We start from the raw sequence: 16,100 nt of genomic DNA on the forward strand, positions 1-16,100 counted from the left end.
TCTGAAGTGTGATGAGAATCGAGGGGGCCTCTGTCCAGTTACCCTGGTTTTGTTTTATCCCTAAGGAAGAATAGGCTGACATTGAAAAAATTCGTTTATACTTATACAGTTTTAAGGCAGTTGGTAAATTTTGAATGAAGTTCTTAACATAGATCATCATTTGTCTTCTCACTGGATTTACTTAGTTTTTTTCCCTTTGTATTAAAATACACCCTCATTTGTTAAAATGAGGAGATTTCAAAAAAGATGGCGCACTTTCATATTAAACTTGATTTTCCTTTAGTAGCTGCATGGATGTCAAAACAGTTGCTTCTGACTCATTCTGATTGAACTCTTTCCCCAGTGCGGCGTGTCCTCGAAGTTCCACCAACTGAAGGGGATTTGCCCAGTGGACGTACAGCTCTTTGTCGCCTGCATTTTTAGTCTAGTCTGAGAGCAGGCCTTAAATCGCATGCTGAATGTCTCCATTAAATAACTTCTCAGGGGCCAGCCCCGTGGCCAAGTGGTTAAGTTTGCAGGCTCCACTTCAGCAGCCCAGGGTTTCGTGGTTCGGATCCTGGGTGCAGACATGGCACCGTTCATCAGGCCATGCTGAGGCAGTGTCCCATATGCCACAGCTAGAAGGACCCACAACCAAAATATGCAACTATGTACTGGGGGGATTTGGAGAGAAAAAGCAGAAGAAAAAAAAAAGAAGATTGGCAAGAGTTGTTAGTTCAGGTGCCAATCTTTAAAAAAATACTTGTCAGAAGAGAATGCCACAGATAAAGCTTATGAAATTGAAAATGCGTTATTAGCAGCATTAAGTCAAATTTGAGTGTCAGTTACTCAGAAAGTCATCGACTGAGACATTCTGAGGGCTCTTTTGAACAGCCCGAGTGTAGAAGTCTAGGCACAGAGCAGGAGGGTAAAGAGGATAAGACAGGGTCATTTCAAAGAGAGTCCAGCACAGCCTCCTTTAGGAAGCTCATAATTACGAGGATGGGTGACGACTTTCCAAATGCTTGCTTTTGACCCTAGGCCAAGGAGCCGGGAACATACACGCTGCGGCAGCTGAGCGCCTCGGTGGGCCCGGTGTGGTTTGTGCTCCCTCACATCTACCCCCTGGTGCAGTACGACGTGTACTCCCAGGAGCCGCAGCTGCACGTGGAGCCGCTCGCTGGTGAGTGGGCCGCGGGCTACAGGAGGCTGGGCTTGTTTTGTGCTTGTGCGTGTTGTGCTTCACGCGTTTACCAAGGAGTTGCTTGAAAGGAGGGCTTCCTACAACTTCAGACTTGCAGCGCTTCGGGCTGTGTCCCTCTTCGGGAGGCGTTTTGGTGGCACAGTAGAAATTTTGCCTGGGAACTAACTGGCTGTGACTCTTCTCTTCATCTGAATATTTACTTTCCTGTAATTGCTGACTTTCATGTTTAATAAAGATGCTGTATCTGAAAATAAGAAAAATTGGCCAATGTCTACTGCAGAGAATTTAATAAGTAAATATAACTTCCTGCTTAGAGTTCAGGACGCTAAATGCTAGATTTAATTATGTTCTATACTCTGATCAAAAGTCTTTTCCTTTGAAAGTGTTCATTAAACTTGATCCCCTGGCACAGCATTTGAGAAACTCACAGCTGCTGTCCTTGTTGTTAACTTTTAAAATTGGAAGGAGTTGGTGTGAACGAATTACTGAAGACCACGTGGCCCTCAGTTAAAACACGAGTGAGCAAGTGTCCCAGTTGTTTAGGCTGGAAGCAATATATTTATTTCCTGGTTTCTTCCATTTGGAAAAAAAAAATCAAGGAAACCATTTGTTTTTCTCTATTTGCTCTTCCCATACTCCCTGTTTCTCTACTTTTAAACTTCTCCCAGGGCTGCCAGGAAAGGCCCTCGGATGCCGAACACAAGAGTCTCTCAAAACAGTTCTTCCGTCAAAGAAGCTTTTGTGAAAAAGGCTGAGCTCTGTTGCTGGGAGGTCCTGGACGTACCAGATGAGACCGGCCGGGCCGGGCGTGCTCATGCCTCTGCTTTGCACTGCAGCCCCTCCCTCCCTCTTGTCTGTTTATTCTTAGCTCTTGCCTCCCTCCTTCTCCCTTCCCTGGAGGGGATTCTCAGAAACCTCAGCTCATTCCACGTCTTCATTCTGTCTAGGAGAAAGCGGTAGCCATGCCCTCTATCTCACTGTTTGTGGACCAAAGATCCTGCAGGCCTGACCTGAAAAAGCCAGAGAAAATTCTGAATAGCAGCAGCACATTCGATATCGTTAGTCTCTTCTTTAGCATCATTCTCTGATTCTCTCTTACTAACTTATTGGCAGGTAAATTTTGAGACTCAAACACGGTTGCCACTGTGATCACTAACTCTCTAAGCCAGGCAGTGCTAAGACCTCAGTCTCGCATATGCTCTTGTTCCTAGCAAGAGCCCACTCAACCCTGAGTCCACGTAACGGAGATGGAGAGTGAGGGTGGAGGGATGGCAACTGAGGGAATTTGTGGAGTATCTCAAGTGAACAAATCTTTCCTAGTAGAAGAAACAGAGTGTCCTTTTAATCTCAGCGTAGGCCCTCCATTGGTACTCTTGGTTGATAGTGATGCTAATTGCTGTCTTCTTCCCTTTAGATAGCCTTTTGGCTGGTATTCCTCAGAAGGTCAAGTTCACTGTCACTACTGGTCATTACACAGTAAAAAACGGGGACAGCCTCCAGCTCAGCAACGCGGAAGCCATGTTCATCCTGTGTCACGCAGAGAACAGAGCAATGATCTATTCTAACACGAGAGGTGAGGCGGCAGTCACATAGCAAAGGTGAACTCTTGGCATTGTCATGCACTGTGAGGATGTAAGCAGCCTGTCATCCCTGCCATCCTCAAGTGGTGTCTGAGGACCTCTCCTCCCTTTGGCTTTTGATGGCAATGTCCTGCCTGTAGGTGGACGGTGACCCTGCCCCTCGGCGGGGCATTAGATTTGGCAGGGATAGATTGAGAGCTGTGCACGTGCTCAGTGGCCAGGTGGCGCTGACCTTGCTGAGGACTTGTGAGGCAGCATTATAGCCTGGGTCCATGCTCCACGGTGATGCTCGGCTGGCCTCTACCTCCTTCCACCCTCCCCAACCCTCCTCACGAAAAAGCAAAAGCAAATCAGTCTTTCCAGGTGCTGGTTAGAGTGCTAAGAAAGTCCCATCTCCCCAATCTCTGGCCATGAGGTATCGAGAGGGAAGGAGGCTGTGCCCTGTTTGAGTGGGAGTTGATCTGGTGGTGGGATGGAGTGGGAACACGTTGTGCAGGGACACACACAGTACTGGAGTGGGCCATGTGGGAAGTGTCCCTTTTCTGTCTTTAGACTGAGCACAATGACAGTTGTCTGAGCCACTACCAGCCGACTTTTATGCAGTGTCGCTCTGTCTTAGGGGTTTTGTTCCTGATTTTCCTGCCTCTTCCCTCCCAAGTCAAGCCTTCCTAGACACACCCTTCCACGTGCATAGGAGCGGCAGGAGTTGGGCTGGAACTTCACTGCTGGGCCCATCACCTGCTCGAAGAGAAAGGAACAAGGAAAACAGGGAATGTGTTAGAGGTGACTTTTTCTATTTTTCCTAGAAAAAGCTTCTGATGCATCGCTCCGGGTGCAGTCCTCTGACAAGGTCACAAGCATCAGTCTGCCTGCTGCGCCTGCATACCACATGATCGAATTTGAACTGGAAGTTCTCTCTTTACCTTCAGCTCCAGCAAGTGGAGGGGAAAGCAGTGTGCTGGGGGTAACTGAGCCCCATAGGAAGCATAAGGACACGCAGAAAGCTGGCCACTGCATGGCTACCACGGACCACAAAGTAAGGAGGGGCTGGAACTGCTCAGTCTGTGGTGGCAGCCTCTGTCTGTCCTGCATGTTGTGAAAGACAGTACATAAGAGAGAACTTTTGTTGAAGTGGCAGATTTCTAGTTCTTGATATCTCAGGCTCTCGTTGGGTTTGGCACTTGTCTGTGGATCACCGCTTCTTAGATACAGGGTGCATCTTGTAAGGACAAAGGCAAACTTTTCTATTCCAACTCAAGAGGGAAGGACAGTTTATTGTAAAAGATAGAGTGTTTGCTTAGGCGGAGGTGGGTTTGGGTCCGTGGTCCATTCATCCTCGTGCTTGGGCTGCAGGGAGTGCTGTGTCGTGCTGTCCTTCATTTCTGTGCCCTGGAACATCACATCAAACTTAGCAAGCAAGAACTTCTGTCATTTTATGCTTTGGTGCTGATATTTATTGACAGTTATTTGAGAGGTTCATGACTTTGATCCTAGGTCCACAGTCTGTTAGCTCACGGAACATGTTGTTAACGTTGTGCTTATTCCGGGTGTGTCCATGTCTTGTAACACAAATATCTGTTCTGAAGGCTTTTGAACAGCCCATGTGTAGAAGTGTAGGCTTGTGGTCCCATAGGACTGTGTATATTTGTATTCTTTTAAAAGCTGCTACCTGAGGGTCTGGCTTCCAGTCAGCCTGAATCTAGGTGCTGAGATCCTCCCCTCTGGGACACTGACAGACTTGGCACATCCTCAATTACTGGGAGCTACTGAAAATATAATAGGCCGCCTGGACAAGCACAAAGGTTTGGGAGACTACCAAGAGCTAGGAGAGGGTTGAACGCCAAGGTTCATCTCCTACACAAGGCCACTCCTCCAAGATGGGAGAAGTGGTGGTTTTATTTGCTGAATAGAAACCAACAGAGTCAAGCAAATTGAAGAAACAGAGGAATATATTCCAAGCAGAAGAAAAAGATAAAACTTAAGGGAAACACTGTAATGATACAGAGATAAGTAATTTGCCTGAGAAAGAGTTCAAAGTAATGGTTGTTAGGATTCTCACTGACGTGGGCAATAGAATGGATGAACACAGTCAGAACGTCAACAAAGAGATGGAAAATAATAAGAAAGTGCCAAGTAGAAGTCACAGAGCTGAAGAATATAATAACTAAACTGAAAAATATGCCAGAGGTGTTCAACAGCAGACCAGGTGAAGCAGAAGAAAGGATTAGTCAACTCAAATACAAGGCAGTAGAACTCACCCAATCAGAGGCAGCAAGAAGAGAAAAGAATGAAAAACAGTGAAGATAGGGACTTGTGGGAAAGCATCAAACCAGAGTAACATTTGCATTATAATAGGGCTCCTAGCAGGAGAAGAGAGAGAAAAAGGGGTAGAAATTTCACTGGAAGAAATAATGGTTGAAAACTTCCCTAACTTGGGGAAGGAAACAGACGTCCAGATCCAGGAAGCCCAGAGAGTTCCAAACAAGATGAACCCAAAGAGATCCACACCAAGACACATTATAGTTAAAAATGTCAAAAGCTAAATACAAGGAGAGAATCTTAAAAGCAGCAAGAGAAAAGCAGCTTATTACAAACAAGGGTACCCCTATAAGACTATTAGCGGATTTCCCAGCAGAAACTTTGCAGGCCAGAAGGGAGTGGCATGATATATTCAAAGTGCTGAAAGAAAAAGCTTCCCACCAAGAATGCTCTACTCAGCAAGGTTATCACTCAGAATTGAAGGAGAGAGGAAGAGTTTTCTAAACAAGCAGAAGCTAAAGGAGTTCATCACTACTCAATCAGCCTTGCAGAAATGTTAAAGGGATGTCTTTAAGACGAAAAGAAAAGGTGCTAATTAGTAACAAGAACACATGGAAAAATAAATCTCACTGGAAAGGTAAACATATAGTAAAGATAGTGGATTAATCACTCATAGAGCTAGTATGAAGGCTAAAATACAAAAATAGTAAAAATAACTGATTATAGTAGTTAAGGGATACGCAAGATAAAAAGATGTAAAATGTGATATCAGAAACATAAAACTTGGGGGAGGGAATGTAGAGCTTTAGAATGCGATCAAACTTAAGTTGTTACCAACTAAAAATAGACTGTTATACATATGTTGTTATACGTAAGCCTTATGGTAACCATAAAGCAAAAACCTATAGTAAATGCACAAAAGATAAATAGGAATAAGAATACCACTAAAGAAAGTCATCAAACCGCAAAGGAAGAGAGCAAGAGCAAAAGAAAGGAACAGAGAGGAACTACAAAAATGGCCATAAAACAGTCAACAAAATTAAAAAAATAAGCACATACATATCAATTATTACTTTAAATGTAAATGGGCTAAATTCTCTAATCTAAAGACATAGAGTGGCTGAATGGATAAAAAAACAAGACCCATCTCTACGCTGCCTACAAGAGGCTCACTGTAGACGTAAAGACAGACTGAAAGGGAAGGGATGGAAAAAGATATTCCATGCAAATGGAAAACAGAGAGCTGGAGTAGCTATACTTAGATCAAACAAAATAGACTTTAAAACAAACACTGTAATAACAGACGAAGAAGGGTGTTACATAATGATAGGTCGGTCTAACGAGAGGAAAACATTTGTAATTATCTATACATCCAACATAGGAACACCTAAATATATAAAGCAAAGACTAACAAACCTAAAGGGAGAAACAGACAGCAATACAGTGATAACGAGGGACTTTAATACCTTGCTTTCATCCAGACAGCAAATCAGTAAGGAAACATTTGCCTTAATCACGTTAGACCAGATGGACTTAACAGACATTTACAGAACACTCCATCCCAAAGCAACAGAATACAGATTCTTCTCAAGTGCACATGGAACATTTTCCAAGATAGATCATATATTAGGCCACAGAATAAGTCTTAATAAATTTAAGAGGATTGAAACCATATCAAACATCTTTTACAACCATAGTGGTATGAAGCTAGAAATAAATTACATGAAGAAAACTGAAAAATTCACAAATGTGTGGAGATTAAACAGCATACTGCTGAACAACCAATGGGTCAAAGGAGAAATCAAAAAATATCTTGAAACAAAAGAAAATGGAAATGTGACATACTACAATTTATGAGATGCAGTGAAAGCAGTAGTAAGAGGGAAGTTCACAGGGATAAATGCCTACCTCAATAAACAAGAAAAGTCTCAAACCACCTAGTATTCCACCTCAAGGAACTAGAAAAAGAAGAACAAACGAAGCCCAAACTTAGTAGAAGGGAGGAAATAACAAAGATTAGAGCAGAAATAAATGAAATAGAGACTAAAAAGACAATAGAAAAGATCAGTGAAGCTAAGAGCTGGTTCTTTGAGAAGATAAAATTGACAAATCTTTAGCAAGACTCACCAAGAAAAAAGAGAGAGGACTCAAATAGAATCAGAAACGAAAGAGGAACTGTTAGAACTGGTAACCACAGAAATATAAGGGATCATAAGAGACTACTATGAACAATTATATGCCAACATATTGGGCAACTTAGAAGAAATGGATAAACTCCTAGAAACATATAACCTACCAAGACGGAATCATGATGAAATAGAAAAACCTGAATTGACTGATTACTAGTAAGGAGATTGAATCAGTAATCAGAAACCTCCCAACAAACGAAAGTCCAAGACCAGACAGCTTCCCTGGTGAATTCTACCAAACATTCAAAGAAGAATTAATACCGGTCCTTCTCAGACTTCCAAAAAAGAGAAAAGGAAAGAACTCTTCCAAACTCATTTTATGAGGCCAGGATTACCTTGATACCAAAACCAGACCAGGATGCTACAAGAAAAGAAAACTACAGGCCAATATCCCTGATGAACATAGGTGCAAAAATTCTCAAAAAATTTTGGCAAACTGAATTCAACAATACATTAAAAGGATCATACACCATGGTCAAGTGGGATTTGATCAAGGGATGCAAGGATGGTTCAGTGTCTGTAAATCAGTCAGTGTGATACGCCACATTAACAAAATGAAGGATGAAAATTATATGATCATTTCAGTACATGCAGAAAAAGCATTTGACAAAATTCAACATCCATTTATGATAAAAACTCTCAGCGAAGTGGGTTTAGAGAGAATGTATGTGAACATAATAAAGGCTATATATGACAAGTTCACAGCTAATAATCATACTCAATGGTCAAAAGCTGAAACCTTTTCCTCTAAGGTCAGGAACAAGACAAGGATATCCACTCTTGCCACTTTTATTCAAAATAGTATTGAAGTCCTAGCCAGAGCAATTAGGCAATAAAAAGAAATAAAAGGCATCCAAATTGGAAAGGAGGAAGTTAAATTGTCACTATTTGCAGATGCCGTGATATATATAGAAAACCCTAAAGTGTCCATCAAAAAACTGTTAGAACTAGTAAACAAATTCAGTAAAGTTGTAGGATACAGAATCAATATACAAAAGTCTGTTGCATTTCTTTACACTAATAATGAACTATCAGAAAGAGAAATTAGGAGAATCCCTTTTACAGTTACATCAAAAATAATAAAATATCTAGGAATAAATTTAACCAACAAGATGAAAGACTTGTATATTGAAAACTACAGTGGCTGGCCCGGTGGCGCAGTGGTTAAGTTCTCACGTTCTGCTTTGGCGGCCTGGGGCTCACCAGTTCGGATCCCGGGTGTGGACATGGCACCGTTTGTCAGGCCATGCTGTGATAGGCGTCCCACATACAAAGTAGAGAAAGATGGGCATGGATGTTAGCTCAGGGCCAGTCTTCCTCAGAATAAAAAAAAGAAAATTACAATGAATGAAATTGAAGAAGACACAAATAAATGGGAAGATACTCTGCTTGTGGATTAGAAGAATTGATATTATTAAAATGTCCATATTACCCAATATAATATATGGATTCAACACAATCCCTATCAAAATTCCAGTGGCATTTTTCACAAAAATAGAACAAACAATCCTAAAATTTATATGGAACTACAGAAGCCCTTGAATAGCCAAAGCAATCTTGAGAAAGAAGAATGAAGCTGGAGGCATCATGCTCCCTGATTTCAAACTACAGCCATGTGCTGCATAACGGTGTTTTGATCAATGACAGACCGCATATACGACACGACGGTGGTCCCATAAGATTAGTACCATATAGCCTAAATGTGTAATAGGCTATGCCATCTAGGTTTGTGCGAGTGCACTCTATGATTTTGGCAAACCACAAAATCACCTAAGGAGGCATTTCTCAGAATGCAGCCCTGTTAAGTGACGCATGACTGTATATTACAAAGCTATAGTAATTAAAACGGTATGGTATTGGCATAAAAACCAGACACACAGATCAATGGAACAGAATAGAGAGCCCAGAAATAAACCTGCACATACTTGGTCAATTAATTTACAACAAAGGAGCCGCGAATATATAATAGAGAAAGAACAGTCTCTTCAATAAATGATGTTGGGAAAACTGGACAGCCACATACAAAGGAATAAAACCGGACTACCATCTTACACCATATACAAAAGTTAACTCAAAATGGATTAAAGACTTGAACTTAAGACCTGAAACCATAAAACTCCTAGAAGAAAACATAGGTGGTAAGCTCTTTGACATAGGCTTTAGCGATGATTTTTTAAATCTGACTCCAAAAGCAAAAGCAACCAAAGCAAAAACAAACAAGTGGGATAAAGAATTTCTACACAGCAAAGGAAACCATCCACGAAATGAAAAGGCAACCTACCGAATGGGAGAAAATATTTACAAATCATAAATCTGATAAGGAACTAATACCCAAAATATATAAAGAACTCATAGAACTCAGTAGCAAAATAAAAACCTGATTAACAAATGGGCAGAAGATCTGAATAGACATTTTTCCATACAGATGGCCAACAGGTACATGAAAAGGTGCTCAACATTATTAATTATTAGAGAAATGCAAATCAAAAGCACACTGAGATAGCGCCTCACACCTGTTAGAATGCCTATTACAAAAAAGACAAGAAATAGCAAGTGTTGGCAAGGATGTGAAAGAAAGAGAGCCCTTGTGTACTGTTGGTGGGAGCACAAATTGGTGCAGCCACTATGGAAAGTAGTGTGGAGGGGCCTGAAAAAATTAAAAATAGAACTACCATATGATCCAACAATTCCACTTCTGGGTATTTATCTGAAGGAAAAAACCCGCTAACTTGAAAAGATACATGCATCCCCATGTTCATTGCAGCATTATTCACGATAGCACGGTATGGAAACAACCGAAGTGTCCATTGATGGATGAATGGATAAAGAAATTGTGGTGTATATACAATGGAATGTTATTCGGCTGTAGAAAAGAGGGAAATCGTGCTGTGTGTTACAACGTGCATGGACTTCAAGGGCATATGCTAAGTGAAATAAGACAGAGAGAAAGACAAACACTGTGCGATCTCATTTATATGCGGAATCTAAAATAAAACAAGCTCATAGATACAGAGAATAGATTGCTGGTTGCCAGGGGTGGAAGGTGGCTGTGTTTCTTAGCCTTTTATCCTACTACTTTTCTTCATACTCTTTTTTTTTTTTTTTCAATTATTCATTTTATTTAAACTAAAAAAAAAAAAAATAGTTCACCCATTTTTCCTACTCAGGGGAGTGGTCTGAATGTGCATCCCTGTTTCTCCTCAGGTGTCCATCGATTGCCCATGGTCCATCTACTCCACCGTCATCGCACTGACCTTCAGCGTACCCTTCAGGACCAGACACTCTTTGCTGTCAGCCGGAACACGGTAAAAGAGGCATGCACTCCAGGCCCTGGTCCTGTCCCAGGCTCTCCTATGCGGAGACCCTTGCTGTTCATAGCCTGGCCGTGGTGACATTGAGCCCGTTTTCTTACGTAACCATGATGCCATCTTCCACATGTTAAAATTCCGAGTAACTCCCTGGTGTCCTACAACACCCAGTCGATATTCAGATTTCCCCAGCTGTCTCAAAAATGATGTTGCGCCGCAGTTGGTTTGTGGGATGTGGGATCCAAACAAAGTCCCCATTTGATTACGAGACCCCTTTTTATCCCTCCTTCCCTTTTTTCAAGCCATTGGCTCATTGACAAACTTGGGTCAGTTGTCCTCTAGAAAGTTCACCATTCTAGATTAGACTGGTCACATCCTCTTGGATTTGTTTAACTAGTTACCCTGTCAATTGGTAGTCACCTCTAGAACAGCGTTTTTCAACCTTGGCCCTGCTGATGCTTTGGGTCAGATAACCCTTTGTTGTGGGGGCTGGGGGCCGTGGGGGCTGTCCTGCACACTGTAGCATGGTTAGCAGCACCCTGGCTCTCCTCCTTTATGCCAGTGACACTCCCCATCCTCCCCACCCCCAATGTGACAACAACAAATGTCTCCAGACATTGCCCAGTGTCCCCTGGGGGGCCTAAATTGCCCCCACTTGAGAACCACTGCTCTAGAGGCTTGCTGAGATCCAGAATCAGCCTTTGGACAAGAATGTTTGGAGGTGGTGTCCTGTGCTTCGTGTGTCACACATCAGGGGACACACAGTGTCTGGCGTCCCACTGGAAGTGATGATGCTCACATTGATCACTAGGCTCAGGGAGAGTCTGGCCTCTCATTGTAACATTCCCCTTTTGCTTTCATCCGTTGATGATGTTCAGGTAATTTGGAAACAAAAATGTCAGGACCATTTTTATTTTTATTTTTTTTAAGATTGGCACCTGAGCTAACAACTGTTGTCAGTCTTCTCCTCCCCCTGCCCCAATCCCCCTGGTACATAGTTGTATATTTTAGTTGTGAGTCCTTCTGGTTGTGGCACGTGGGACGCCACCTCAGCATGGCCTGACAAGCATTGCCATGTCCACGCCCAGGATCCAAACTGGCAAAACCCTGGGCCACAGAAACAGAGCTTGCAAACTTAACCACTCAGCCACGGGGCGGCCCCAGGACCATTTTTAGAGTGGAACATTATGGTAGCAGGGTTTTTTCCTTCAGATCACTGTGAGGGAACTACAGACATTAATGGTTAAACACATCAGCAGTTCTCACTAGAACCTGAGTTGCTTTATTTAAGACTGGCTTTTCAAAACTCCTCTTTACCTGTAGCAGAAATTAAAGTGAACCCTGTACTGAGTTTCTCAGTGTGTGCCCATTGCCTCTGATGATGAAGAGTAGCGTTGCCCTTTCCTACACAGTTCATTGCAATCTACTACATGTTTAGGAAAATCAGTTGTAATCATTTAATGATACTGTATCAGAAACAATATTCTTTGATCCATTTTTTATCAGAAATTGCTTAGATTTTTTTATCTGACACTTTTTTCTTTTTGCTGAGGAAGATTAGCCCTGAGGTAACATCTGTGCCAGTCTTCCTCTATTTTATGTGTGGATTGTTGCCATAGCATGACCGACAAGTGGTGTAGGTCTGCACCTGGGATCCGAACCTGTGAATCCAGGCTGCTGAAGCAGAGCATGCCGAACTTAACCACTGCATCACAGGGCTGGCCCTTTTCTAATACTTTTACATGTGAAATCGAAAATAGGAATATATGTAACAACTGGTTCTTATTTTGCTATGTCACTCTTTCAATTCCCCAGAAAGCCAAATATATTCACAAAGCCAAAATATATTTAATAAAGTTCTTAAATGCCAAAATCTGTTTTCTTTTTCTACTTTAGGAAGTATGTTCAAGTTTGTGTCCAGAATTTGTCAGAACTTGACTTTCAGCTGTCAGATAGTAAACTTGTAGATACCGGTGATGGTACCGACCTGCAACTAATTCCGCTAAACACGAAATCCCAGCAGGTAACTCTTTTCTAGAATTGAGCATAAACTTCTTAACAGAAGACAGCGTGAGAAGAAGAGTGTAAGATGGAGCATTCATCGTGTTTTGATGAGAGGGACGTGTGCTTTCAGACTGAGAGTGGTCTTACTGGGGATTAGTCAAAAGCGCTTGCACATTTAAGGCTGCTCTGAAACGACAGCTTTGTTGCCACGATGTGCATGTTCGCATTTCACTTTGTGGACTGAGTGGCACAATGGATGGGTTAGGAAACAGACAGATATTTGTATTTTCAGAAGGGTTAAGTCTTAGACTTGTCCTGCTCTATGCACAGATTCATGTAACTACAGGCTTATTTGTAGTCCCAAGTTGACTGCATGGACACCATCATCCATGGGAAGTGGTGGCTGTCCCCTTCTGCCTGTAGTGCAGCACCTACCTGTGCCCAAGGAAGCGATCTTCGGTGTTGGTGTAACTTTGGAAAGGAGTCATATTCATGTGCACGCTGCCTGGCTGAGTCCTGACCTTGCTTTTTCTGTTCATTTGTCACATGTTTTCATTTATTTATTTATTTTGTTTTTAATTTTTTACTCTTTTTTGAGGAAGATTAGCCCTGAGCTAATATCTGCCACCAATCCTCCTCCTTTTTAGCTGAGGAAGATTGGCCCTGAACTAACATCCATGCCCATCTTCCTCTACTTTATATGTGGGGTGCCTGCCAAAGCATGGCTCAGTAAGTGGTGCATAAGTCTGCACCCAGGATCTGAACTGGTCAACCCTGGGCCACCGAAGAGGAGCATGCGAACTTAACTGCTGCTTCTCTGGGCCGGCCCCGTCACATGTTTTTAGATAATAAATGCTGAGTGTTTAGAACAAAGCTTTTCTTAATGGATGTCTGATCTTTAGCATTTTCAAAAGATTCTTCCCAACTAACCTTTGACCTGTTTCAAATGCTACCCAAGTCTGTTACCATGCTTGTAGCTGTGGACTTCATGCATGAATTGGGAGCGGTGTTAGTTCCTCATTTAACTTAATGTTAAATGCAAAGTAATTGGCGTGGATGTAAAGACGTCCTTTTAAATTGGTTGACAGCATTTCCCCTTTTGGAAATGTATGGGATACTGTTAACCAATAAACATTCTTTATGCTTTTTTTGTAATGCCCTATGCTCTGAAGCTTATGGAATCATAGGGAATTAAAACCTTCTTACCAACTTTGTGGGGGCGAGGTCAGGTTGGAGGAGCGGAGGGCGGTGGTGGGGACGCCGGACCGCAGGCAGCTCATGCGCAGTGTGGGGCAGCAGGGCTCTGTGGGCGGCCTCTCCTCGCCGCACACATGCCGGGGCAGGCAGCGGCTTTGCACTGGGATGCCTGTTTCGCCCTGATGTACCGTGACGGCCGACTCGTTTTGCAGCGCATCTCCAGCAAGCAGTCGGTGTTCTTTGTCTGGGAGTTGCAGTGGACCCAGGAGCCTCCCCCGTCTCTGCATTGCCGCTTCTCCGTGGGATTCTCCCCGGCTGCTGAGGAACGCCTGTCTATCTCCTTAAAGCCGTATACTTACGAATTTCAAGTCGAAAATTTTTTTGTACGTATTGTATTGTTTTTTTGGTGGGGGTGTGGGTTGGGAAAATGAAAGGTGGCACGTGTCCTTTATAATCCCCCAAAAACCAGATAGACAGAGTCTTTCAATATAGTGAAACAACAGATCAAGGAGAATAGTTAAGTTCTTGACTGGCTGGATTTTAGAACCCCAGGTCCTTTTCAAGTGACTGTCTGATACACTCTTGGTGGCGGTTCTAAGATATTTGTTTATTTGTTTATTTTTATTACTTTATTTTTTTTATTAAAAATTGGCACCCGAGCTAATATCCATTGCCAATCTTCTTTTTTTCTTCTCCCCAGAGCCCCCAGTACATAGTTGTGTATTCTAGCTGTAGGTCCTTCTAGTTGTGCTACGTGGACGGCACCTCAGCATGGCCTGATGAGCACTGCTAGGTCCACACCCAGGGTCCAAACCGGCCAAACCCTGGGCCGCCAAAGTGGAGGCCACGAACTGGAACGTAACCACTCCACCACAGGTCGGCCCCTGTAAAACGTTTATAATCTATAAAGACCAAAGACTGCTGATCTCTTGTCCCATTTCTCTTCCTCACGTTGACTTAGTAATGTCCTGGAAGTGTTTCTCAGAGTCTTTTCATCTTGATCATAAGCTACTCCTCAGTGGGGTTGCTTTATGAAGGCATGTCTCTAGTTTTTTAAAAGAAAAACTGAAAGTATTACAGAAGTTTTCTTTTTTATTTACTTTTTTAATTTTTTTTTTACTTTTAAAATTTTTTTGAGGAAGATTAGGCCTGAGCTAACATCTGCTGCCAATCCCCCCCTTTTTGCTGAGGAAGACTGGCCCTGAGCTAACATCCATGCCCATCTTCCTCTATTTTATATGTGGGACGCCTACCACAGTATGGCTTGGCCAAGTGGTGCCATGTCCGCACCCAGGATCCGAACTGGCAAACCCCGGGCTACCGAAGTGGAATGTGCACACTTAACCACTGCACCACCGGGCCAGCTCCTACAGAAATTTTCTTAACCAATGTTGTGAAGATTATCTCATAACCTGCGCATTAAGTATGAAGCTAAAAGTAGCCTTGAGCTAGGTGAATAGAATTGTGTCTTTTGATTCTTTAGTGGGGTTATTGGACTTTGTTACGTAAACCAAATTGTAAATAGACAGTTTTGTGGTTTTCCTTTTCTTCTCTGTACTACTGAAATTGTCCCACTGAAATTTGACTCTCCTGTTTTATTTAACGCTGCTCTTAGCTAAATTAGAGTTAACATAATCACTAGCATAATTTGTCTTCTTGTCATACAAGCAGATACCTTTTGATGTGTTAACAGCAGCTGAACATGCAGATCACTCCCACAGTCAGGAGTCTGCATACATCCATCTGGTTTGCTTGCCGCAGAAGTCGGCTCACTGCTTCGCAGTTCTCACTGTTACTTTCCTGTCTGATTTGCTTCCTCTTCAAGTTAAGAGTATGGAAAAACTTCTCCTTTAGAACTGTACAAGCTGAGTAAAAGGCCAGAGAGGAATATCTGGTGGCTTGCTCTTTTCAAAACTGGTATTCTGGGGACCAGAAATAGAGATAGCACTTTTTTAAAAAAGCATTATTGAGCTATAACTTATATACCGTAGAGTTCACCCATTTGAAGTGTACAATTCAATGAATTTAGTGTATTGACAGAGTTGTGCAACCATTACCGTAATTTTAATTGAGAACAATTTCATCATTTCAGAGAGAAACCTTGTGCCCCATTAACAGTCACTCCCGTTCCTTCTTCTCAATCCTGGGCAACCACCACTCCACAGGCCCAGCTGTCCGTGGGTTTGCCTGTTCCGCGCATTTCACATACACGAGATCGATCATATGACGTGTGGCCTTTTGGTGACTGGCTTTTCACTTGGCAGTGTTTCCTAGGTGCATTCATTTTGTAGCATATATCAAGTCTTTGTTCCTTTTGATAGCTGAATAATATTCCATTGTGTGGGCAGGCCACATTTTGTTTTTCCATTTATCAGTGGCT

General features: G+C 42.5%; 1 protein-coding gene across 9 annotated transcripts in view; it reads left to right on the forward strand.

Moving 5' to 3' along the window:
* The window catches only part of TRAPPC10 (trafficking protein particle complex subunit 10), a 102,128-nt gene that overhangs the window by 68,970 nt on the left and 17,058 nt on the right, over positions 1-16,100 (forward strand). For all 9 annotated transcript variants that reach the window (XM_070489025.1, XM_044751054.2, XM_070489031.1 and 6 more), the window contains 6 exons: positions 1,021-1,162; positions 2,598-2,756; positions 3,570-3,799; positions 10,416-10,516; positions 12,416-12,542; positions 13,933-14,103. In XM_070489025.1, the coding sequence (XP_070345126.1) occupies positions 1,021-1,162; positions 2,598-2,756; positions 3,570-3,799; positions 10,416-10,516; positions 12,416-12,542; positions 13,933-14,103 (930 nt within the window). The remainder of the gene's footprint in view (positions 1-1,020; positions 1,163-2,597; positions 2,757-3,569; positions 3,800-10,415; positions 10,517-12,415; positions 12,543-13,932; positions 14,104-16,100) is intronic.

The sequence above is a fragment of the Equus asinus genome, chromosome 18 (genome assembly GCF_041296235.1).
Source record: "Equus asinus isolate D_3611 breed Donkey chromosome 18, EquAss-T2T_v2, whole genome shotgun sequence".
NCBI lineage: Eukaryota > Metazoa > Chordata > Mammalia > Perissodactyla > Equidae > Equus > Equus asinus.